Genomic DNA, 22684 nt, shown 5'->3' on the forward strand with positions numbered 1-22684 from the left:
ATAGCTCCCCCCACCCCCCACCTTCCTTTCCTCTGGGTATTGTGAAGCTTATGGCCAGACTGTGTACTATATTTAATTAGAACTTAAAACCCAGAACTGATGCCAGATTTTCAAAATAGCTCACAAATCAGAACAAGAGGCCAGATGTTCAAAAGAACAAAGCACAGTGGGTACACGGGTTTCCCTCAGATTCTCATAATGGCAGAAGTAGGTGCTAGACTACTCAAAAATCTTACCATAGTTTGAGGTGTTAACCACATTAAAAATCAGCCCTTCAGAAATGAACCTGTAATGATTCCAAGTGCTTTGAGATCCTTGGAAGAAGAATGAAATAACCATGCTTTGAAATATTTAGACCTAATTCCTCTTTACATTCACAGAAAAATAATCTGGAATTTGGTCTTCCATCTGTTTGGGGGCAAGGAAGAGCCTGTTTATTGGCTCACTTTTTCCTTAGTATCACACAGAAAGCTTTCTGCTTTTTTTGAACGTGTTTGTTCTAAGCAAAATGAAAACAGACGACTAAAACTGGAGTAGGATAGAATGCCAGTGGATAACTCTTGACAAATTAAGCTATGTTTCCTTCTCCCACACACAAGCCTTCAGCTTAGTCCAATACATCACAGGAGCACAAGGGAGGAGGATGTATTGGCTTTTTCTGCTACACTTACATTTGCATGAAAAGGAGCAGTCAAACGAAAATTAAGCACTTAAACAGCTTAAAAAAGCACTAGTTCAGAATACTGTACTTCAATAAAACATTCATTGTTATTCAATGCCTGGCGAATGACATTGCCATCACATACTAGTAGAAGAACCGTGAAGAATAAATGCTATTCTGCAAAAGAGGCTTGTACTTATGCCGCGCTAATGACCATCTAAAAGAGCGATTCTGCATGGTTACATCCTCTTTGAGATTCACAGCTGCAGCTTCACAAGAACAGCCATACATCATAATCTGCAGCCATTTTAGGCTACCTTTGTCCTTTGGAGAGCAATATGGGCAGTAAGAATTACTAATCTGTAAAGTTACAATCAAAAACAAGTTTATTCAGCCGTGATGACTGAGGAAGAAGAGGTATTCAAATTTTAATACTGACAACACCTTTGACTGTAACAGCAGCGGCACACAGGGAAGAGGTCTCTACATTTAGTTTCATTAGAGAGAAAACATACCCGTGACTAGATTTTGATTTCTAACCCATTGTAACAGTGGCACAGAGTAGCACACAAGCCATTCCTTCAAAATGTCAGACAACTGTATTTTAAGATTATAACACTCATGTTTTAATTAACATGGGGAATTTGCTTACTGAACAACATGCTGATCCTATAAACATCATTAAGTAACTGATACACAAATGACTTTTCAGAAACCTAACAGCTTGGGAACAAACGTTATTTCACTGTACTTTGAAACTGTTTCATAATCAAAGGCAATGTTAATATCCCCTAAATCAGTCACAGATTTTGTAGTCAAACCAAAGATCGCCTCTACTTTCAAGATGCACATGATTTACAGCCACACCCATCACACCAAAACATTTTTGCCAATAACGCACACATTTTCAAGCACACTACTGACAAAGTAAAAAATTAAGATAGATGCACTCACAGCAGAACATGAAGAACTCAGGCACTTTGCAAGTTGGAAGATAAGGCATACAAGAATTCACCACCATATATGCTTATGATTTTTACTACTCAAAGTAATGAAGTACCAACATTTGCAGGATTCTTAATTTTACCAGTTATATGGAAGCAACTACACATCTCTGCACAGTACGTATCAGTGGCTTATTAATACAACTCTTTGGATTTTTAATTAGGTTAGACAAAGTAAAACAGTCTAGAAACTCTTTTGTCATTACTGTGTTCACCTGCCTCATACATTAAACATCTCTGTCTCTTTCTACAACTACCTAAAGCACATTTCTCACACCTTGTCACTCAGGCTAGCCCTCCACTGTCCTGTAAATGGCATCAGTCATCATCACAATAACTCCCACGGTGTCTGAATGTACAAATTTGGAAGAGGAAGCTCCAGAAAGGAGAAATCGGGCTGGTGCCAGTTTAAGCTGTCAAGAGTTCAACCAGAGGTTAACCATAACCAGGAAAGGTGGTGTTTTCCTTTCACCCCCCAGTACTGTAACAGCCAATATACATTTCTTGTGCTTCTTGGGATTCTCTTGCTGAGATGAAAGTAGTTTGAAATCCAAGTTACTACAAGCATAAGCATCTATATGAAAATGCTGACATACTTTGATAATTAGTTACTGCCATAGGCTCCTCTGCACCATGAAACCACATCTAAAAGGAATGAGTTCATACAAAGTGTTCATTGATTTATATTGGTTACTGAGAAGCTACATTTCAGCATTAAACACAGCACTTGCAGTATCTGGCTAGGGCCACAGAAGGACAGAGAAGACAAGATTCATGAGTTGCTCTATGTCACAACTCCAGGTGGGCAACAGAGGTTCAGTGAAGAGACTGCCCTTCCCTCGCCAACAGCTAACACTCTCTTGCTTCCCCTTTCTCTCCAAAGAGGTGCTTTTATATTTCCTCATTGTGGGATATCTTACAGAAAGCTAGGTAACATGCATTAAATGCAGAACAACAGTTTGTCATTTCTACAGTGACAGCACTACCTGGCTCCCTGAACAGCATAAATTTGCACATAAGCACAGAACCTACCAAATTACATCACTTGCACAAGGATCATATGGTTACCTACTTCCATAGGTTACTATTAACTGTTTCATCAGGTACACAGGGCAACCACCGGACCAATAGAAGATCCTCAAAAGATTATTCAGCACTCAAGAGCACCATAAAGACAAGGCTGTTCCTGTCTTGTGCCAGCTCCAAAAGAACTTTTCCAGAATCTCGTGGCAAGCCTGGAAACAGAGGGGGGAAAAAAAAAAAAATCCCTCCACATGACCAGAAGACAGATGTTGCTCAAACTTCACCCCCTAAAACAGCTTCGCCTAAGAACTGAAGGGTAAATTTTCATCTTATGTAAGTGACCTTCATTCATATGAAGTGACTTAGTTCTGGCTCCTACCGCTATGCCTGAAAACTGTCCTTGCTATCTGCAATATTCTTCCTAGCTACGTCCAGAGAACCTGGCCACCAGACAGCCAGATAAGAAGTTTCAAATGTTGCTAAAGAGGAGGTCTAGATGGAGACTTCCAAGACAGGAGAGCAAAGACAAATATTTCAGCAATCAGGTTTCTACCTGAATCAGGCACCACCCCTTCAGGTTAATGAAAACATTTTAAAAAGGAAAGCCCTGACAGAGTTCTTCCAGATACACAGCTTACCCTGGAGGACTTCTGTGCATTCTTGTGGTTTCACGACACATTTTCCTATTAATTTGGAAATACTTTTTTTCTCTTTGGTAAGCGGTTGCTAAGTCCACAGAAACAACAGGGGGAACTGACAGGGTACACCAGGGTACCCGAGATTTGACTACATATACAATCTGTCAAATGAACAGGAGGGTCTTGAGTAAATTTTCTGCCTAAATTCCATCTTTTCTGCTAACACTGAATACAGCACAAGATGGGGAAATTAAAAAGGCACTACAATGTAAAATTAAAATGCAAACAAAAGAAAGAACATTCACTCATCTTGTGAAAATGAGAAAGAATTATGCATAAAGTAGTGATGGCCTTCATGAAGAAAGCAGGCAATGTGACATAATAAAGTAAAAAGACTTTCAGTGCTCATTCACCTTGTGGGGTTTTTGGGGTGGTTTGTTGCTTTTGTTTTTTTTTTAATAAATTTCTCCGGTCAACCAGGGATTGCTAATGTAAAATCTAAATGCCCAAATAAACTCAATACATTTAGGCTGGAGTCATGTGTCTTGTTTACCACTGAAATGGAGCTAATCTGAAACGGAGGTATCAAGCCCAGCTATTCATCACCAGCCCCACCTCTGCTGTCCTGGAGATTGCTGCCTTTCCCTCCACATCGCCTGTGTAAATAAGAAAGTACTATCAGGGCTGAGTATTGGTAGTATTCCAGTTAGATGCCATTAGAATCCCACACGGGATGCTAGCTTTCTGCAAATCAAACTCAAAATGTAATCCCATGTGGGATTCCAACAGTACTGTTTCACTGATACCTGCAGGCTGAGGCATGCTCTCGCACTGAGCTACCAGTTTTGTCCTGGCACTGCTCCATTCACACCCATTTCACAGATACAGCCTTCACTACACATCCAGATGCAAAGACTACAGTGCAGCCAAGACATCTGCAGACACTCTTCTGTAAGAGAGTTGTGCAAAACCTTTCATGAGAGAACTGAGCTAAAATGTGACCTTTTTTTTGTCTGGAAATCAAGAAAACAAGATTTACCATAGCCCACTTCCACACTGGCAAGCCCATAAAGATATCAAAGCATTTCTGTAGTGTTCTGCAAGGTGTTAAGTCTTGGAGGTACTGGTTCCTCTAAGCGCAACCTGACTTAAATCAAATCAAAGAAATTAGGTTTCCCTGCTCAAAAGAGTTGTAATGATGCTTTGCTCTCATAGACAAATCAATGAATGCAATAATTCATCTCTAAACTGGGCTACAGGTTTATTTTTAAATGAAACTGAAATTTAAAAGAAGAGTCAACTAATCTCCAAGTAACTAGTATTTCCTCCCTGCTCATAGCCTGATCTGTTAGCAAATGCTTTACAAATTTAGTAATGCTAAAACAGATTAGCCTAATTACCTGGAAAACCTGGTATACTGACTTTCACTTTCCACATCAGATGACCTTCTGTTAACTCAAAACACAGAAAATGCTTGAAGTATGAGAATGAACAACACAGGTGTCACAGTCATAATCTGTGGAGCTGCTGGTGAGTTTTTTTTGCAAAAGTAGGTAAGCACAGTGACTCCTTTGTGCAACAGAAGCAAGATCCAACCACAACTACCCACAGGCCATACAAATGCAGGCCAAACAGGACAGAAAAATATACTCTGATCTCTGTATTTAAGCTCACCAAAAGTTTGTCTCCCACAAGATACTGAAAATTTGTTAGTGCAGGTTAAACCACTCATCCTCCACTCAGTTCTGAGAATAATACTGTATTTGCATGGCTTTTCTTGAAAGAATTAAAAGTTGATAAACATAAGAAAGACCATCTGTGTATCTGTTAGAAGCAGTAACAACAATAAAATTACATACTTGTAGGCAGATGCAAAAAAAAAAAAAAAATTACCACTCAGACGCTATGCCTTAAAATTTCCTATTGCAAATTTCCTATTACAAACCGGTTTTGTAGCTCTGCCAGTCACATTATACAAGTCTAAAGTACAATGTGAACAAAATCACAATACCAGAACATCATGTAAAGTTCTTTAAAGGTCACTTTGAACATTGCTTTCAATCACTTAAAATATGATGTCAATGCTCATTTTACCAAATAGATATCAGGTAACAGACTGGTTTAACGTTCCAATGGAAACAGTCATTTCACTGCCTAAGGAGAAAACAAAGGGACATAAATGTACACAAATATGCATATAATTAGCCTGTATTAACAGACCCAATTCTTACATATCTTCCAAGGCAGCATTCTGCTTGCAGAGATGTTAGTGCTAGTGTTGCTACCCATTTCAAAGCAACCAGATTCTTCCTCTAAACTCAACAGGGGAAGTGGCCTGTTACTTGCGAATAGTTACAGGCACTTCACCAAATACTCTCGCTCACTTTCTGGATCAGGAAATACAGCAGAAGCTAAATACAGAGAAAAAACCCACTCTATTAAGAAGAGTACTATTCTTCGGGTTACTGCTTAGTAGACTGCTAGTTTGAGAGAGTAATATTTTTAATAGCACAAACTACTGGCAATACTCTTTATGGTTGTTTATACGTAGGCAGAGTATCATTTTATATAGTCAGTAAATTTCAATCAAGCAATATGAAAAGAAACAACTCATAGTGTTGCTAAGGTCTTCAAAGGCCACACCTAAAGCTCATTAACTTTCTCGTTGTCCTGTTACAGAAACTATACAACATAACATATATTAAAAACTTTCCTATTCCTGTACTGGATTCCAAATATGAATGCCGACAAGTTCTTTTTTCCTACATCTTTTGATTTTTCTATACATAAACTTGCCACTAGCCAAAGGGATAAAAAACTTCAATGTCCATTTTATTATAATTTAAAGGGGACCAAACTAAAAGCATATTTTATAATGACTTCAGATGACCAGACACAACTTGCCACACTCAGCTATGCCTACTGCTTCTCTCATGCAAAGTTACTACAGCCACTGAAGATGGAGAATGGAATATTTATAACTAGTTTTACTAGGCCACACATAATCTTCAGAAGGTTCATAATTCTGATGAAATCAAAGCCAATTTTCACTCAAACAATTACGACACATTTTCCAAGAAGGCTCTGCCTGCCAAACTACTGGCAGTAGGGACATTCTGTGTAAGTAAAACGTTTCCTCTTCCACGACCTTTTTTTCCCATAATATACATTTTCCCTAGTCAGACATCATAAATTCATTTTCATGATGGTGATGGTGGGGAAATTTCAGTTAAAGAAGTCACAGAAAACTCAACTCAAAAGATAAATGTTTTGAAAGGCTACAAATTACCGAAAGAGAAGATGTTCAAATGAAGACGCTTAAACAACCTTTACTGTAGAGGTGGTTACTCCACATCTACTGTAATGCTTTCTTGACTTTGATCTTTAAACCAATGATTCATGAAAACGATATCTTCAAATTTACAGTCCACCAGTAAGTGGGTCTTTAAAAAATGTTGTACAACAATAAAGCAGGAACCACAAGCACTTCTCAACCATTTGAACTGTCAACTAATTAATTATGACACTGAAACAAAGACCCGTTTAAAGAACTTGCTCTTAAAAAGGAGAGAGGAGGAAAAGAGAGGGTAAACAAGGCGGGGTGGGGGTGGGGGTGTTCTTGTGAGCAAGCCAAACTGTGTTTCAGGGAGAGAGGTTCAAGAAAATGTATTATGTTTGCTCACATTAACAGAGGCATTTCTCCCCCACTCCATTCAGACAGAAAACAAAATAGGGCAGCTCTTCTGCCACCGACTGGTGCCTCTTAGCTGGAAGCAGCTCTAGTTGTCAGGTTCCTGTCAGCATGTAAAGTGCACCAACACTTCCCTTCTCCCACCCTTTTGTTCCTACTTAACATGTGCACTTTGCTCAGCAGTCTTTGCTGTTAAACAATTCATTTTTTCCTTGCCTCCTCTGCTTTAGGAGGAGGCAAAAATAGCAGGACTTAGTCACAAAATACAAAGCTAATTTCCTGTACCTTAGTGCCTCATTCTTTCACCTCCTTGTCCATAGGATTTGGCTACCAAATAGGTCTTAATCTGTAAACAAATGATTTGCTCTACAATTAAACCATTCAGGTTTTGGTTTTGGTCCTCCCCCCTTCCTTTGGCTGCTGTCCAATGTGGAGGCTCATAGGTTCTTCTATTATTTAGTGCTGGTTAAAAGGCAATAAGCTCATTTAGAGTTTATAAAACTATAAGCTATCAACAAAAGCATTTAATGCTTCTCTGAAGCACTGTGGCTTTTGCCTGAAAAATTAATGTGTGGGTGTCAAGCAGTCTGGGGGTATGTGTGTGTGTACACATCTGGGTGAATGTGTGGGGGGTTTTTTATGTGCTGGCCTGATTAAACACTCTGGATGTCTTTAAGTCAGTTATTGTAAGCTACAAATACATGCATTTCACTCAGACTTTAATTGTATACTTTTTTCTCAACAACTGACAATCACAGGAACTGCAATTCACCATGGCTACAGAGCTGAACCTCGAAGACTTCGATGTTGTATAAGAAAAAAAATGTCACGCTGCTGCAGCATTTCACAATGTTTCCAAATACTGTTTCCTTATAAAACTATGCTGTGAATCACAGGAGTCTACCAGAGTAAGCAAAACCTGTAGAGAAATGAGTATGTGTTAGGTTTCTCATCTCTGCAGTTAAAAGAGTCACTCACACACCCAAGAGAAAACAAGATAACATCAAGGTCATTTTCCTTTACCTCAATTTTTACATTTTTGTTCTTGGTGGAAAGTTAAGTTCTCAGGGATTATGAACCAAAACACAGTGTGTGTGTATTCACCTTCATTCAGATGTTTATAGACACAACAGGGGGCTAGCAGACTACCACCTCAATGTGGGGCGGTGAAGACAATGATTATTTTTTTTTTAAATGTGTCTATAAATAGTGAATTATTGTAAATGAAAAGCTAAATTTGCAGGTGTAAATCTCATTTAGAAATGACAAGTACTTAGCAATATCAACTTCAGCAATATACTTTCAATGAAATTCTGCAAGCCTGTTTAAAGTCTATTATGGCTGCTGACATCAATCTGCCAAGCTGCAGAGTGCTAAGCTCCACTAAAGATTTGCACCTCTAAATTTAGTTACTGGTATATTTGTATTAAATACACCGTGTTTCTCCATATAGGCAACTGCAGACATAAGGCATTGAGGTGCACAGGCAATAAAGCAGAACTGTCATGGAGCCTCTGATACCAGTTTTGCCTGAACAAGGGCTGAAGTTCAGACTCCCATCTGGGTTTAGATTCCAGTCCTCCCCACGGTGTTTTACTCCAGATTTCCACACTTTCCACACTGTATTTCACATCTTCCCCAATGCATACAACAGTAAAGTCCATATTCTTACTGAAACTGCTCCTAAGAATATGAACACTACAGAAGAATCCTTTACAACCAATTTATGTAAAATATTTTAGAAGTTACACCCATGTACTCATCTACATGCATGCACACACAAGTACAGAAACATACAAACAGACACACAGAAACAGATACTAAATAGCTGTACGTATTTAGAGTCACCAGAGACCCAATGAGTGTCTCCCTCCCCCCAGCCAAATGATAACTTCTGGAGTTGCAGATAATAGGTGGCAGGCAGACAGGTGGCAGATAAGTATGTTTGTCCTGAAAAATTATTTAAAGGATAAAAAGAAAAAAGAAGTTCTGCTAGCCCTGCAGAAAAGAAATGGTTCATAACCTGAACCGGCGCAGCAATCACACACAATTTTAACCTTAATTGTAGGCATTGATCATTTTTCAAATTTATACATATGCAGTGTATCTTAAATAATTACCAACCAGCTGAAAAGGCTTTGTAAAAATTAAGCAGTAAGAGGCTTTTTAAACCTAAAATAAATATTTCAGTTTGAGGAAAAATTTAAATCTTGGAAGCAGTTTGAAAATAGTTGGCAACTTTTCCTCACAGTGTAAATCTGAAGGCTCAAAAAAATTATTCAAGAGCATTAATTTGTTTCTAGATGTGTGTGTGCAAGTAAAACAGCAGCCATAATATGGAAATTTGAGTCACATTTTGCAACTAATTGGAAGCAGATTAGAATTCTGCCTCAGGGGAACATTGTCAAACTAGAAGCTGGAGCAAATGAAGAAAGAGGTGAAAGCATCGTGAAGAGCTGACAGATTTACAGTGCTCAAGGCAATAAACGGGTACTAGATGAAAATGAATGTGCTTCACTGTACTGCATGCAGTTTTTAGTCATATCTCAGCAATAACAGCATACAGCCATGAAATATTATTTTCAGAGAGATGGTGAAGGAAGGAGTAAGAATGAACAAAACACTATTCAAGCGGTGTGCAAAAAATTATAAATTATACAGTGGCGACAATCAAATTGGTCATACAGGTCCTGGTTTTGTTACCTGGACTCAACTCAAGTAGGGCTTACACAGATATAACACAATGCACTACTTACTTGAGTCGAGAAAGGGCTGTAACCCCTTGCCCACTGTGAGCAAGAGTCAAAGCATCAAGCTCTTGGGGGGTGGGGTGGGGGGCTGGGAATCACACAGATTTTCATTTTTAAAGTTAAGAATAACACAGAACCCTGCAGACAGATAAATCAGAGGCAGAAGGGAAAATTCCTTTTAAAGGGTGATTAAGAAAGGTTGGAGGGGAATATAAAAGTGAAAATAAATTGTGGAGGCTAATGTACCAATATTGTAATGGAAACAGCTGCTAGCTTTCTCCTTCAGTGTTTGGCATCTGGTGCAACATCACAGGAAGGATTGTCAAAGGATCTGGACATGAAACGTAAACACAGATTATCAGCCAAAACTCAGGTGCTATATTTATAAAACAGTAGCAACTCTTCTTCCATGTATGTGTGTGTGTATATATATATATATATACACACACACACACACATACACACCTGCCTCATAGATATGACTATATATATCGATATACATACACACATACATGTATACAATCCTGTCCTTAAGCAGCAACTAGTAACACCATTACATGACATTGCACCTTACTACTGGCTGAAGTAGGTAAGAACATGCATTTAATTCTTACTAACACTGGGTGTGTAACAACCACCTTCATTGTTCTCCATTTGCAGCAGCATTTTTTCATTTAAATAGCAAAACTCTAGTGCACTTCAACATATACTCTCTAACATTAAACCCAAGGCAAAAATTAACCAGTAAAACTTTATGTCAAATATGTTCAATACTCCCAGAAATACTCCTACAATATTAGATCTTTATCATCAGTGCAAGCTAACTGAACAACTCCCCGGACATTTACTAAATCAGATTTGAAACTCCTAGCAGCAAAACAAAGTTCCACTGAATAATGAGGTCCATTTCTAATTGTATTTTCTTCTAGGACCTTTTGTCGCAGAGATAGAGATCTAGTTTCATTTCCCTCCTTTAAAAAGGAAGAATTGGCAAGAACATGAAACCCCAAAGCATGCAACTACTGCCATTACTCCACTGCTATAAGCCTATAATAAAGCACAGATTTGATAGTACTATCCATGTAGTGTGGCGAACCACACACAAATAAACAGTTCTCCACAAAGAATGAAAACCCAAAGACCAAACCCTTCCAATTCAAACATTATTGTTGCTTTTAACATAAGCCATCCGCAGAAATCAGCCAAGGAGGTGACAGGAAATCCAAAAATAATTTGGTCTGGCCCTACGCACTATGAGAAAGATTACAAGTTGCTTTAAACTCTTCTTACTGGTTGAGGGAAGCAGTGAAAACTGTAAAAAGTTATGCTTATGTAACAGATACCTATGGTACCACTCTTGTGAAAGACTTATTCCTACCACAGTTCAGAACAGCATCACTGAAATTCATCAAATATATGTGGCATTTGAGCAGTGTGAATGGGGGGGTGGGGCGGGAGAGGGCAAGTTGACAAAACCACTGTATTAATTCAATAGCTAATGCAAATGACTAAATGTGTGCAAAATCAAACCATCTAGTGCACATAGTTAAGGCAGCCAGATGTGCCTCAAAATATCCTGAGAAACTGAGTCTAAACTTGGTGCTTTCTTTTATCAAAATGTAGAAAGCGAGCTGTAGTTTACAAAAGTGTGACCAATTGGAGCTTAGTCTTCTGTTGCTAATTGAAGCATGAAAAAAAGACCCAGTTTCTGAGGGCAAACTACAAACACATACTTTTTATATTCCACTGCCACATGATAAAAAACAGAATCAAGCTGACTGATAGAAATTTGACTGGCAACCAAAGACCAAGCTATTACTTCAAACTGTTATGGGAAGGCAATAAAATTGCTACCAGGTCTCCTCATGTTACTCTTCAATAAAAAGAAGCCATCAGGGAAATAAGAGGAAAAGAAAACACATCAAAACCTCTAAAGTTCGTTTAAGTAAGAATACATTCTGTGGCATAATGCCATCTGCTTCTTGGTTAACGTGACAAGACAATTCAACAACTAGAATACCACTGTTTTGAAAACACCAAGTAACCACAATCAATAGATTTCAGTTTGCTCTTTTGACTGCAAAAACTGTGTTCACATGCCACTATTGGCATATGATTCAAACATCCCCATGAGGGCATTTTTCTTACATTACTATTTGGTAGAGATTCTCAGGAGACTGAACACCTCAGCCAAGCTGGGTCTGTGCCCTGGAATAAGATTTAGGGTAGGAAGACTCAAAAACTGGATGAAAATGATAGGAGAAGATAAGGAACCCAAATGTTTGGTATTTATTTTTTCTTAAGATTTGTAAGTCAAAATAGCTGAGGAAGATTTATCAGAAAGGACACACAATTCAACATAGCATGTCTTCACTTCAAAGTTACTGAAACAAAGAGCTTCACATTTAATTTCCGATGGCTTTGATCTGAATAGCCTCAGTGGACATTACAGGTAGATGCTAGAAAAGTCGATCCCTTTGTTTGAGATTTAGCAGTATTTGCCAACTTACAGGAAAAGACGACATATTCTAAGCTTCTGACACTAAAATGCAACTTTTTTACTTGCAGTATGGGCTTAAGACTGCAGAAAATTTAGTCAATACCATAGCTATGCTAGAGCTGGACAAACTATATATATACAATCATCAATCCTATTTCATTGCATGCAACTTACCCTACATGCTCACGTAAGGTGTTTAATCAAGTAATCTTTGATATAAAATCACATATATCTTATGTATGTGCAAAAAGGGGCACCAGAAGAAACTACCTACTCCCAGCCCCCTGAATTTTCTCTCAGCTTAAAAAAAAAAAGGGGGGGGGGTGGCTGTTTTACAAAGTGCGTGCTTGTCAGTCCAGTCACTCTGAATAGTTTTACAACCTTTCATTCAAATGTAAAGGCTTTGTTCCAATTGCCAAGACCATTTAGTCAGAATTAAAAGCAAAAACCCAACAGAGAGTGCCTACTGAAACCCCTGGCTACAGTACAACCAAAAGTCATAGTCTGATCTTCATATTTGCCCAAATGGCTACTCAGAGCCTGCAGCAAACTGGCTTTAATTCAAGAATGTAATAATAATTTTTAAAATCTCGTAATTTAAAATCTCATTTTAAGAAAACCCCTTAAGTCCTGATAAGAAACCTGGTAATTATCTTTACTAAAATTATCTCATTTCAAACATACTTTAAAGCAAATTAAAAAATGATAGCTTGTATTATTATTCACTTTAGTGAAATGCTGCACCACAGAAGAGCTCCACTGGGCAGAAACACTAGGATGCAAAAAGGGGGGGGGGGGGGAGGGGGTGTGTGTGTCAAATTGAAAAGAAAAAAAATATAAACAAACTTTTCTAAATTTAAAAAAAATATTTACTTTCTGTAATTATGTGATCATCATAAATTTTCATGGAACACCATTTTGCTGTCTTTCACTCAACAGGGAATGTTGTGTACAGACCAGAATTTTTAACAAGATCAACACATCTTCTGTGATTATTATTAAGAAATAACTCTTTGACACGTAAACGCACTACACCAAACACTAGTTTTTAGCAAAACTATGGCTAGCCCTTACACTGAAGTCACTACATCCATAGATCCACAGGTGTGACCCTGTGTGAGGACTCATGGGAGGCTGTATTTCTGTTGTAAGAAATAAAGCACAATTAAGAATTCTGTCAGGTAACCGCTCCAGCCTTTCAGGAGATGCAGTGACATATCACCATGTACATTAGAACATTATACAAGTACAGTATAAAGCTGGTACATTGCTAAGCATAATATGTGAAGAATAACCTGGCTGTTGGATCATCTGTACAAAGTACCTTAGCTCAAAGCAAAGAAGACTCTAAAACTTGGTTGTATTCTGCAATCTTAATTGTACACCAAGGCACAAATATGGAACATGCAGCTGGCATACCACTCAAAATTTGAGTACTGTATCTGAGAAATGCAGAACATGTGGCAGCGACACAAAGCTGCCTAAGTAGCTGTGGAAGTAATCTAACCTTTTTTCAAGTATGGGTGATGGAAATCCAAAATATACAAGTCTTTATCCAAAACATAAGTAAAGGTGGTATTTCTGATAGCAGAAATGTTAGTATTTCCAAGACCATATTCCTGATGACGCTTATAAGATGTGCTCAGTAGCACATGTACCAGCAACACCATGTAAGATGTGGAGAAACACAGATATTTTATTTTTTTACTCTTTTAGCCTACTTTGACAAATGCAAATGGCATGGATAACACTGAGCAAGTAACGGGAAACCTGCACTCAACATGCAAAGGATGGGTCCAGTTGACAGAAAGCAGGCCACTGAATCTCCCACAAGCACCAGTACTATGGAGGTCATTCATTTCTGGGGCGGGGCAGGGGAAAGACACGAGTTTTAGCATGCAAGAAAAACTGCATATTTCAGATTTATGATTTACATTGTTGTCGATAAAATAGCTTTCCAATTATCAAGGCCCTGGTAGAAGAAGCTGGAATGCATTATGTGTTAATGATCACAACCAGGGGTCCAAGCTTTACTCTTTTGTCAGAGCTACAGCAGATCCTCCCCGCAGCTTCACCATTAACATGTCTGTTTCCTGTCAGACCACTCAGAGATAATGTCATTTATCTCAGGGCGGCACAAGACCAGTCATTAGCTTCAGTAAAAGACCTCAAACAAAGGCCGGACGGCGTTTTATCCAGGGCTCGCAGGCTCCAGCCAAGAATCTCATTGCCTAACAGTTCAGAACTTAAGTTATCTTTAAAAGAGTAATTTTTCCTCTATCAACAATTCTAGAACACTTCTCTGAAGAGCAGAAAAGTCTCTGCATGGAAAATTTTAGTCAGTGGTTTTGTGACATGCAATTAGGTGACTGATAAGAGCTTGCTAAAGTTATCCTTTGAGAGGCTGCCTTTTTTTTTTTTCCCTCTCCCTCCGCCCCCCCGCCCCCCCTTCCTTTACCTCGTAGGGAAAAATTGACAGAGTAATTCAGGTTCTACCTAAAGAGTAAGACCTTTGAAGAACTGACCCTTACTGTGTTTGCCTGCAGGAGATGATTCACCATTATAAATTCTTCAATGACTGAGCTTCTGGAAATCTCTTTAAATGAAAGTGGAACTGGTTAACTGTACGCATGAACATGTGTTTTCATAGTCTCTCCTGTATTATTGCATTTCAGAAAGCTTCTATAAAGTGCCAGGTGAACTTTTTTAAAATAATGATAATAATAATAAAAAAAAGAAAGAGAGTCGAAAAAAATATGAGCAAATCTCAGCTATTCAATTCCTGGTTTTATGCTGAAAACTAGGAACAGATGGTACTTTCCATGTTACTTGAATCTGGTTATTGAACACCTCTATGGTTACGGGAGATTTTGCTTAGCACTTTTAACATACATTTCATTTATTGGACTATAAAATGCTACTTTGGAAAAACAAGTCTTTATATAGCTATAATTAAAACAGTCTTGCAGGAAAGCCCTTTAACACGGAGAACATGGTTAACCTCATGACATCTGGACAATCAATCCTTTCCTTTTTACTGGATATTTATGAAGTTATTAAAATTGTAAAATTACCAATGCCCAAAGTGAACTATTTTTCCAGTAGTTCCGAGTAAGGTTATCAGCTTCCTTACTTTATTTTATAAATGTTCTAGACTAGCCTCCATTGTGCTACACTAACTCCTGCTTTGCACAGGAATTCAATAGCAGATCTGGCAGTACATATTGGCAGAGGTCAGCAGGCTCACACGGAAAGCTTTCCCCGGCCAAAGGGCAACACCTCTTCACCCAGCTCAAAAAGCACCGTCACACTACTAGACAGCACTACAGAACTTTAAGAACCTTGAGCCGTGCTTATTGTTAGACACCCATAGTTATCAATGTTTTTAACAGCTAAATCCCTTATGTAGCTTTCAAAACAGTTTGCTGTCAAACAACAATAGACTTTGTTCTTTAATTACAGCAAGTGACCTCCCTGCCCTTTTATTTCACAGCAAATAAACTACACACAAGGCTGGCAAGAAAAGTACATGAAAAGCATATCTCCATAACATCATTAATCAAAGTATGTACTTAAATGATTTACATCAATAGGTAAAATGCACACGGAGTTTCCTGATGAAGTGTAGAACACCCTCAAACCCGCTATTAAAAAAATAGTGAATATAAAATAAACAATACCAGCCAACATGTTAATTTGCTGAAGACGTGAAATGCTGTCTTAATGGGAAGCAATAAGTCAATACAAGAGAAAAACTCAATCCTGGAGTATCACTGGACAGATTCATTTAAAAACTGCATGTAGACACCTCTGATTATAGCTTTGTACCTTCTGTATTATTGTCATGTAAACACAGTGATTTTCACATGCCAAATACAATTTTCACATATCTCAGAGTAAATTGTGACCGAATCTCAAAATCTCCCTGCAACACACAAAACGCAAATTCTTGCAGATGCTCTGAACGCTTTTCAATGTAACAGCTGTTAAAAATACAAAAAACATAGCTAAAACAGATGAAGAGTTCATGCTGACAGTCAGTAACTGCTAAAAACAGTATGAATGAGAAATGGAAAATGGAGACAGGTTTTAACACCAAAAATCTTAGGAGTGGTTAGCCTACCTGTCAAAGCTACTTATTCAGACATGTCACTGGTGGCTTAACCACAAAATGGGCTGCACGAACACAGCTCAAACATCTTAGAATTACAGCATACTTTGACTTTATCCACATATTAGGGGAGTGGCGACTTTTACAACGTACTTGCGGTTTCTGCATAAAAGAGCCAGCAGAACACAGTCATTGATTTAATTAGGCTTCATAAGATCCAATTTATCATGTTTTACATGACTTTATGCAGCAAGGAAACAGAATAAATAGACCAAAAATAGACACTGAAGCATGCTGTGAAAGCTAAACAGTGACTACAACTCCCGGGAATCTGCTCCAAGCTTTTCACAAATAGTAAACAAATGCAGTATTATATTTCTGTAGATTACAACCTGTAGATTTTGAATCAGCAGACATGAACTCACCTGTACCTATGAGGAAACATCCAAATTCATGAGACGTCTTTCCTAACATTAAGATAACCGGAAACTGATTTTAATATGCAGGCTTGAAAATTATACATTTATCTACAGACACCAGGTACATTGTGCAAGTACAGCATCTATGTTCCAGTGTATAAACAGTCAAAGCAAGAATACTTCAGGAATCCAAAACCCCCTTTAAAAAAATCTAATTATTATTAAATATTTGGGGAAAAAGCCAGAACAACAAACATAAAACACTTCAGTACCATTAATAGTGCCACAGGGTAGGCTTAAGGTTGCAGCCATTGTCAGCAATGAGTTTTATTATTATTATTGTACGTCTAGAACGGAACATTGTTTGGGAAAAGAAACACCAAGGGATGTTACTTAAGACAGCAAGCAAGCACATCATTGTGCCAGACAGTGGCCACCACTGCAGGACTCTAATGTGTGAAGCCTGTATTAAAGTCGGTGTGTGCCAACAACAGTGTCTTACTGGAAATGCAAGCTCCAAACCTCCTCCTGGAGCAACAAAGTGTACTACTGGCTCTGAACCGCTCCATACATGTTTGCTCTGCATTTGCATGCCATCCAATTTACATTGCACATTACTGGCATGTATATGGATTCTTCATACAATTTCCTGTGTGACTAGAGAGTGAAAAGAATACAAAAACGGGAGAAACCACACCACCCTCTAATCTCTGTTGCCATGACAGCAGCCTTTGAGATACTGAAATGTTCAGATTGCCAGCTAAACAAAATTGTTGAATGTGAACATTTGGCTGAGAGATTAAAAGGCTAAGGGGGTTGCAAAAGGGCAGTACCTCCCACATTCCAGGCAGCCACTGAATCCAATCAAATGGCTCTGACTCTTTAACCACAGCCATTGTGAAGACCGGATTAGGGCAATTTATCTAGATAGTTAAAACAGATTAGAGAACTGCAATTTGAAGGCTATTGGCAACAGAAGTAAATGCCTACTGTACTAAGTTAATAAAGAGACTTTGCGATTTTAGGACACCTTTCCACCGCGAACAGAACTTCCATAAACCAAAGCACAAACATACGCACATGAATTACAGCAATCTGGTTTTCTCATCTGCATTTAGAAAAGGTCACAAGGCTCATTCAAATTCATCCGTAGATACGCTATCTTTAAAAGCAGTAATACACATACAATATGAAATTTAATTTGTTCCTTGCCTTAAACAGAAGCCCTTGAAATTATCTTCGTGTTTTAACAAATATCTGATGTCACGAACACCCAAATCTAATCCTCCAGTCAGCTTCAACATTACAAAAATTTGAACATGACCAAAATACAAAAAAGCTGGTAACGGGTCATAAAAAGACGTAACTTTTCCCTGAGACCTTCAGCCCTCCCAGACACTTGCAGACCATACCATACAGTTAACACGAACCCGAAAGTTTTCCCATCGCTGAACATTCACTCTGGGAAGTTGTAAAAGCAGGTAATTTAAGACCAACAGCTGACAATAAAGTCACAATCTAACACCCTGAGATTGTTCATTTGTGGGATGTTGGTTTGCTTTATTTTTCAGGCAGACCAGGTTATCTTTGCTTAACAACCTGTAGAATTCATCAGACCCATAACCCTGGACCAATGCTCACACCCAGGTCCCCCAGAAGACGCCGTCTGCCCTACAGACCGAACAATTCCCACCGACACCAAAACCTCCTTGAACCAGCGCTTAACAAAAGCCAAGTTCTCCCTCCACCCTTCCCAGAGAATAGAGTCATGGCCATCTATTCTTACAGAAAGCATCCTTCATAATGTAATAGAAAGGAAGAAAGACACACACCCCCATCTGATTTCTTTCACACATTTCAACTACTCAACAGACAAGCAGTTCACATCCAAGAGCCAGCGGGGCTCAGCTATGAAATGTCCCCCAGACAGGAGACAAACTGCTCCCCTCTGTTTCGAAAGCTGTTTTGCACACATTGCATCTCAGCACAAGGTGCATTCCCCTCCTCCCAGCCTCCTCCTTCCAGGAAGAGGAGAGGCACCGCCTTTCTGCTGGCTCCTTCCACCCTGTTCTCTACACCAGCTTCTGGGGCCTCTGGGCTGCTGTACCACAGGAGCCCCCAGCATGATAAGCATCCTGCATCTCCACAAAGTGTAACGGCACCTCCTGCTTCCTCACCCCACCCCCCAAACACAATCTCAACTCCAGACAGCGGGTCAGAGGAGAAGGGAGAGGGGTCCCTTTAGACTTTGGGCGAGGAATGGCCATGAATGCCCAGCGGTGCTGTGGTAAAGTGTCAGCACATACAAGAACTGCTGCTCCTGGAGCCTGAGTTACACACCCCTCTAGGCAAACACACAGATCTCCAGCCTGCAAACACGTGCCATCCCACTGGTACCAACACCGCTGCTTTCCACTAAAACCTGTGACAGCTCAGTCAGGGCCACTGCAGGGTTTGTCCTTCTGGGTGAGCGCTATCAAAAGGAACAGACTTAACAGAAAGGTTCTCCAGGTCTGACAGGGAGGGGAAATCATAAGAAAGAGCAGCACACTCAAAACATGGTGTCTTCTGTCTAGGAAAGAGGTCTCAGGGCTGTTGTTTTTTTTCTTTAAGAGAAAGAGGAAGAACAGATGCATGTCACAAATAGCAGAGAGAAGGACACAGGAGCCAAACACACAGGGAGACACAGAAGAGGAGAGATGGAGAGGAGCTTTGTCCTACCTTTTCTGTTTTCAATTTCTTGATTCGCCTGTGGCTCTCTTCCTCCTCCTCTTCCTTCTTTACCAAAATAGAGTTCCCCATTAACCCTGAATCCGGGGTACTTTTGCTCACCTCCCCCACAGCAGAGGAGGTGCAGTGGAAGGGGCTGCTGCTTCCACCACCACCTCCCTTGGCCCCGAAGCCATAGAGGTGCCCAGGGGGAGCTTGGCCGCTGCCACCCCCACTGCCGTTGGGGTGGCCCTGCTGCAGGTCATGCTGCTTGTCCTTCCTGGATTTTCCTGCATCCTTATCTCGCTTGGAGCCTCTGCTGCCTGGGGCTTTACCTGCTTTTTCCTCTTTGCTTTTCCCACAAGAGGCAATGGTGGTGGTGTTGCTGGTGGTGCTATTATTGCCGTTTGGGTTACTGCTCACGCTTTGACCCAGTGCTGAATTCATGCCAGTTGCCTCTCCAGGGCGCCCTTGGACTTCCTGCCTCTTGCCAGCACTGCTGATCTCAGGAATCCCATACAAGGAAGCAGAAGGCAGAGATTTATTAGCATCCTTAGAAGTTTTACTCCTTTTCACTTTTGATTTGCTAGTCTCTTTGTGAGAGGAATTCCCCTGGGGAGCAGAGGGCTGAACAGAAGCAAATTTTAGGCCATCAGCTAAGGCTGAGGTAGCATTAGCCCCACTGGAAGCCAGACCCCCGCAATCCTTGGAGCTGGTGTTACTGCTGCTGGTAGTATTAGTAGAATTATTCATCTCAAATTTCTGTCTGTCCTTCTCCAAATCGGCATCCAAATCAATTATTAAATTCCCAACACCGATTTCCCAATCATCGCCACTGTCGTAAGTGTCAACCGTGTTTGGATCCACACCTTTTCCTGCAGTGGAAGTGTTCAATGACATCCTGAAGATGAGATCTCTAGAGTAAAAATCCGATGAACTTTCCTTTGGAGATGTGGGGACATTCGTTTATCTCCGTTGGGCTCTCTTAAGTTCAACTCTTCTTGTCTTCCTCCCCGAGGTTTATCTAGGTTCACAACCTGCAGTCCACGTCCACCTTGTCCTGTGATGAGGGGGAAAGTCAAATATTTCTTGTCTGGGTTTTACCAGAATATAATACAACTAATAAAAAGGGAGCAAGGTAGGGGGAGCGAAATCATTTACCATTGCCCCATTTTTTTCTTAAGTTTGTTAAACCGGAGGCTATGACCATGATGCTTTTATAGCGAGCATCTTTAATCTAGTTGGATACCAATATCCATAGTCTCTCCTAAAAAAGTCACGTCCACAGAAAGGAGGGGAGAGGGGGGGAGAAAGAAAAAAAAAAAAACAAAACCTACATGATTTAAATCCACAAAGCTCAGGAAATACAGTCTTAGAAGTGGTGCCTAGCTGCTGGAGCACATGTTGTAATCTAACCCCTGGACCACCACCTAGGCACGAAAGGGAGAAAAGGAAGATTCACAGATTCACTCTTCGCTGCATTCCATGGATTTCGTGGCTTTAAACCAGACCCTTGAAGTTTTGTGACTCTCCTATATTATCTTTTGCCCCCGTTCCGCTTAATCTCTTGTGGAAGGGGTGAGAGAGCACTAAGGGAAGTGGGAAACCTCATTTTTCCTTGCCACAACACAGCTTCTGTTAAAAATCAACAGCCTACAAACACAAATGTTTACTGGAAAATACTAAACTCCATAGGTTAAAAAAAGAAAGAAAAGAAATAAAAAGGTCTTTTTCCTTTAGAAAAATATTATCAAGATAACAGTTCTAAAAGCAGTTCTAATGTACTCCTAGGTCACACAATTGTTAGGTCTGTTAAATATAGTATTACTGACTGTACAGGAAACTGATTAAGACATACACTTAAGTGATCTGCACCAAGGTGGCCTCAGTGACCGCAAATGAGTGTGTGTTTGACAAAGCTTAGTTAAAACGATTTTTAAAGCGATCTCTCCCTTTTACAGTCGAATGTGGAAATATTTATACATAGATATGCATAATGCTTACCTTTAATCCTTTATCATTTTTTAATTAAACCAGCAAATCAAAATGCTGTTCCCACTCGTCTCAGCAACAACTCTGTGCCTCATTTTACTTAAAGAGCAAGTGATCAAGAAGTAGAAAGCAAGTACCATCTCAGCCAGTATAAATCGGTCAATAACATATCTCCCCCTACTTTGGCACTCGGATCAGAAGTCCTTTTTTTGTTTGTTTAGGTTTTTTTTCCTCCTTGCTTAAAGAAAAAAAAAATGCTGAGCCTCACAACTTTACCAGCTGGTAGGTAATATTTCACATTCAGAACTGAAGCATCAAGGACCAGATTTTTGTTTGTTTGCTTTTCCTGAATAAGCACCGTGAGGTAATAATCATCACAGTAATTAAAAAAAAAAAAAAAAAAAAATGTTTCCCCAACTTCACACTCCGTCTTCAGCCCCGGACCTGGGAGCCATCCTGATCAGTAAGTAATGATCCCATGAAACAAACCTACAGGCGCCCGGGTGTTACAAGACAGAATGTGCTAACATCGGGATAAATTAGTGAAAGGGAGGAAGGAAAAAAAGAAGAAGAAAGGACTGAAAATCTGGGCTGGATTCCGCCTGTTAGTTGGGAAGTGGCATTTTTTTCGCCCGTCCTGACAGATCTGATTTCTTGAAGTAACTTGAGGGGAAACGGGGGGGGGGGGGGGGGGGGGGGGGGGGGCGAGGAAGAGGAGGAGGAGCGGGAGGGGGGAATCACTGATCTGATAAACCGGCTATCAAAACATTTTGTGGGAGTGGAGGAAGGACAGCGTGCTCTCAGACGAAGTAAATTTTCCCAGGGATCAAATTTCGGGGAGGGGGGTGTCTGTGCCTGTCGTCGTGTCCGTGTGTCCGTCCCCGTCCCGTCCCCCCCCCCCCCCGGGAATCTGCGCGTTTTAGAAATAGTAATAAAAAAAAGCATAAGCACAGTTTCAAATTGCTGTCTCGGAAAAAAAAAATAATAATAATGAAAAACCCGGGAGCTTGGGCTAATCAGTCATGCGGTAAGTAATTCAGTAATTAGAGTCCGAGGAGATAAAGCAGACGACCTTTTTTTCAGGACAGATCGCTCCCACCTCATTGTCTCGGCAAACCCCGCAGTCTGCTCCTGCCCCCCGGCCGCCCCCCGCCCGCCTCACCACCCCCACCACCCCCGAGTCAGA

At 40.0% G+C, this 22684-nt stretch overlaps 1 protein-coding gene across 2 annotated transcripts in view; it reads right to left on the reverse strand.

The window, feature by feature from the left end:
- The window catches only part of ZNF608 (zinc finger protein 608), an 84293-nt gene extending 62454 nt beyond the window's left edge, over positions 1–21839 (reverse strand). For both annotated transcript variants that reach the window (XM_037374174.1, XM_037374175.1), the window contains exons 1-2: positions 21511–21839; positions 19519–20566 (exon numbers count right to left, since the gene is read on the reverse strand). In XM_037374174.1, coding sequence (XP_037230071.1) covers positions 19519–20406 — 888 coding nt within the window. In that variant the 5' untranslated portion in view covers positions 20407–20566; positions 21511–21839. The remainder of the gene's footprint in view (positions 1–19518; positions 20567–21510) is intronic.
- Between the last annotated feature and the right edge of the window lie 845 nt (positions 21840–22684).

This window comes from Falco rusticolus, chromosome Z (assembly GCF_015220075.1).
Source record: "Falco rusticolus isolate bFalRus1 chromosome Z, bFalRus1.pri, whole genome shotgun sequence".
Classification (NCBI taxonomy): Eukaryota; Metazoa; Chordata; class Aves; order Falconiformes; family Falconidae; genus Falco; species Falco rusticolus.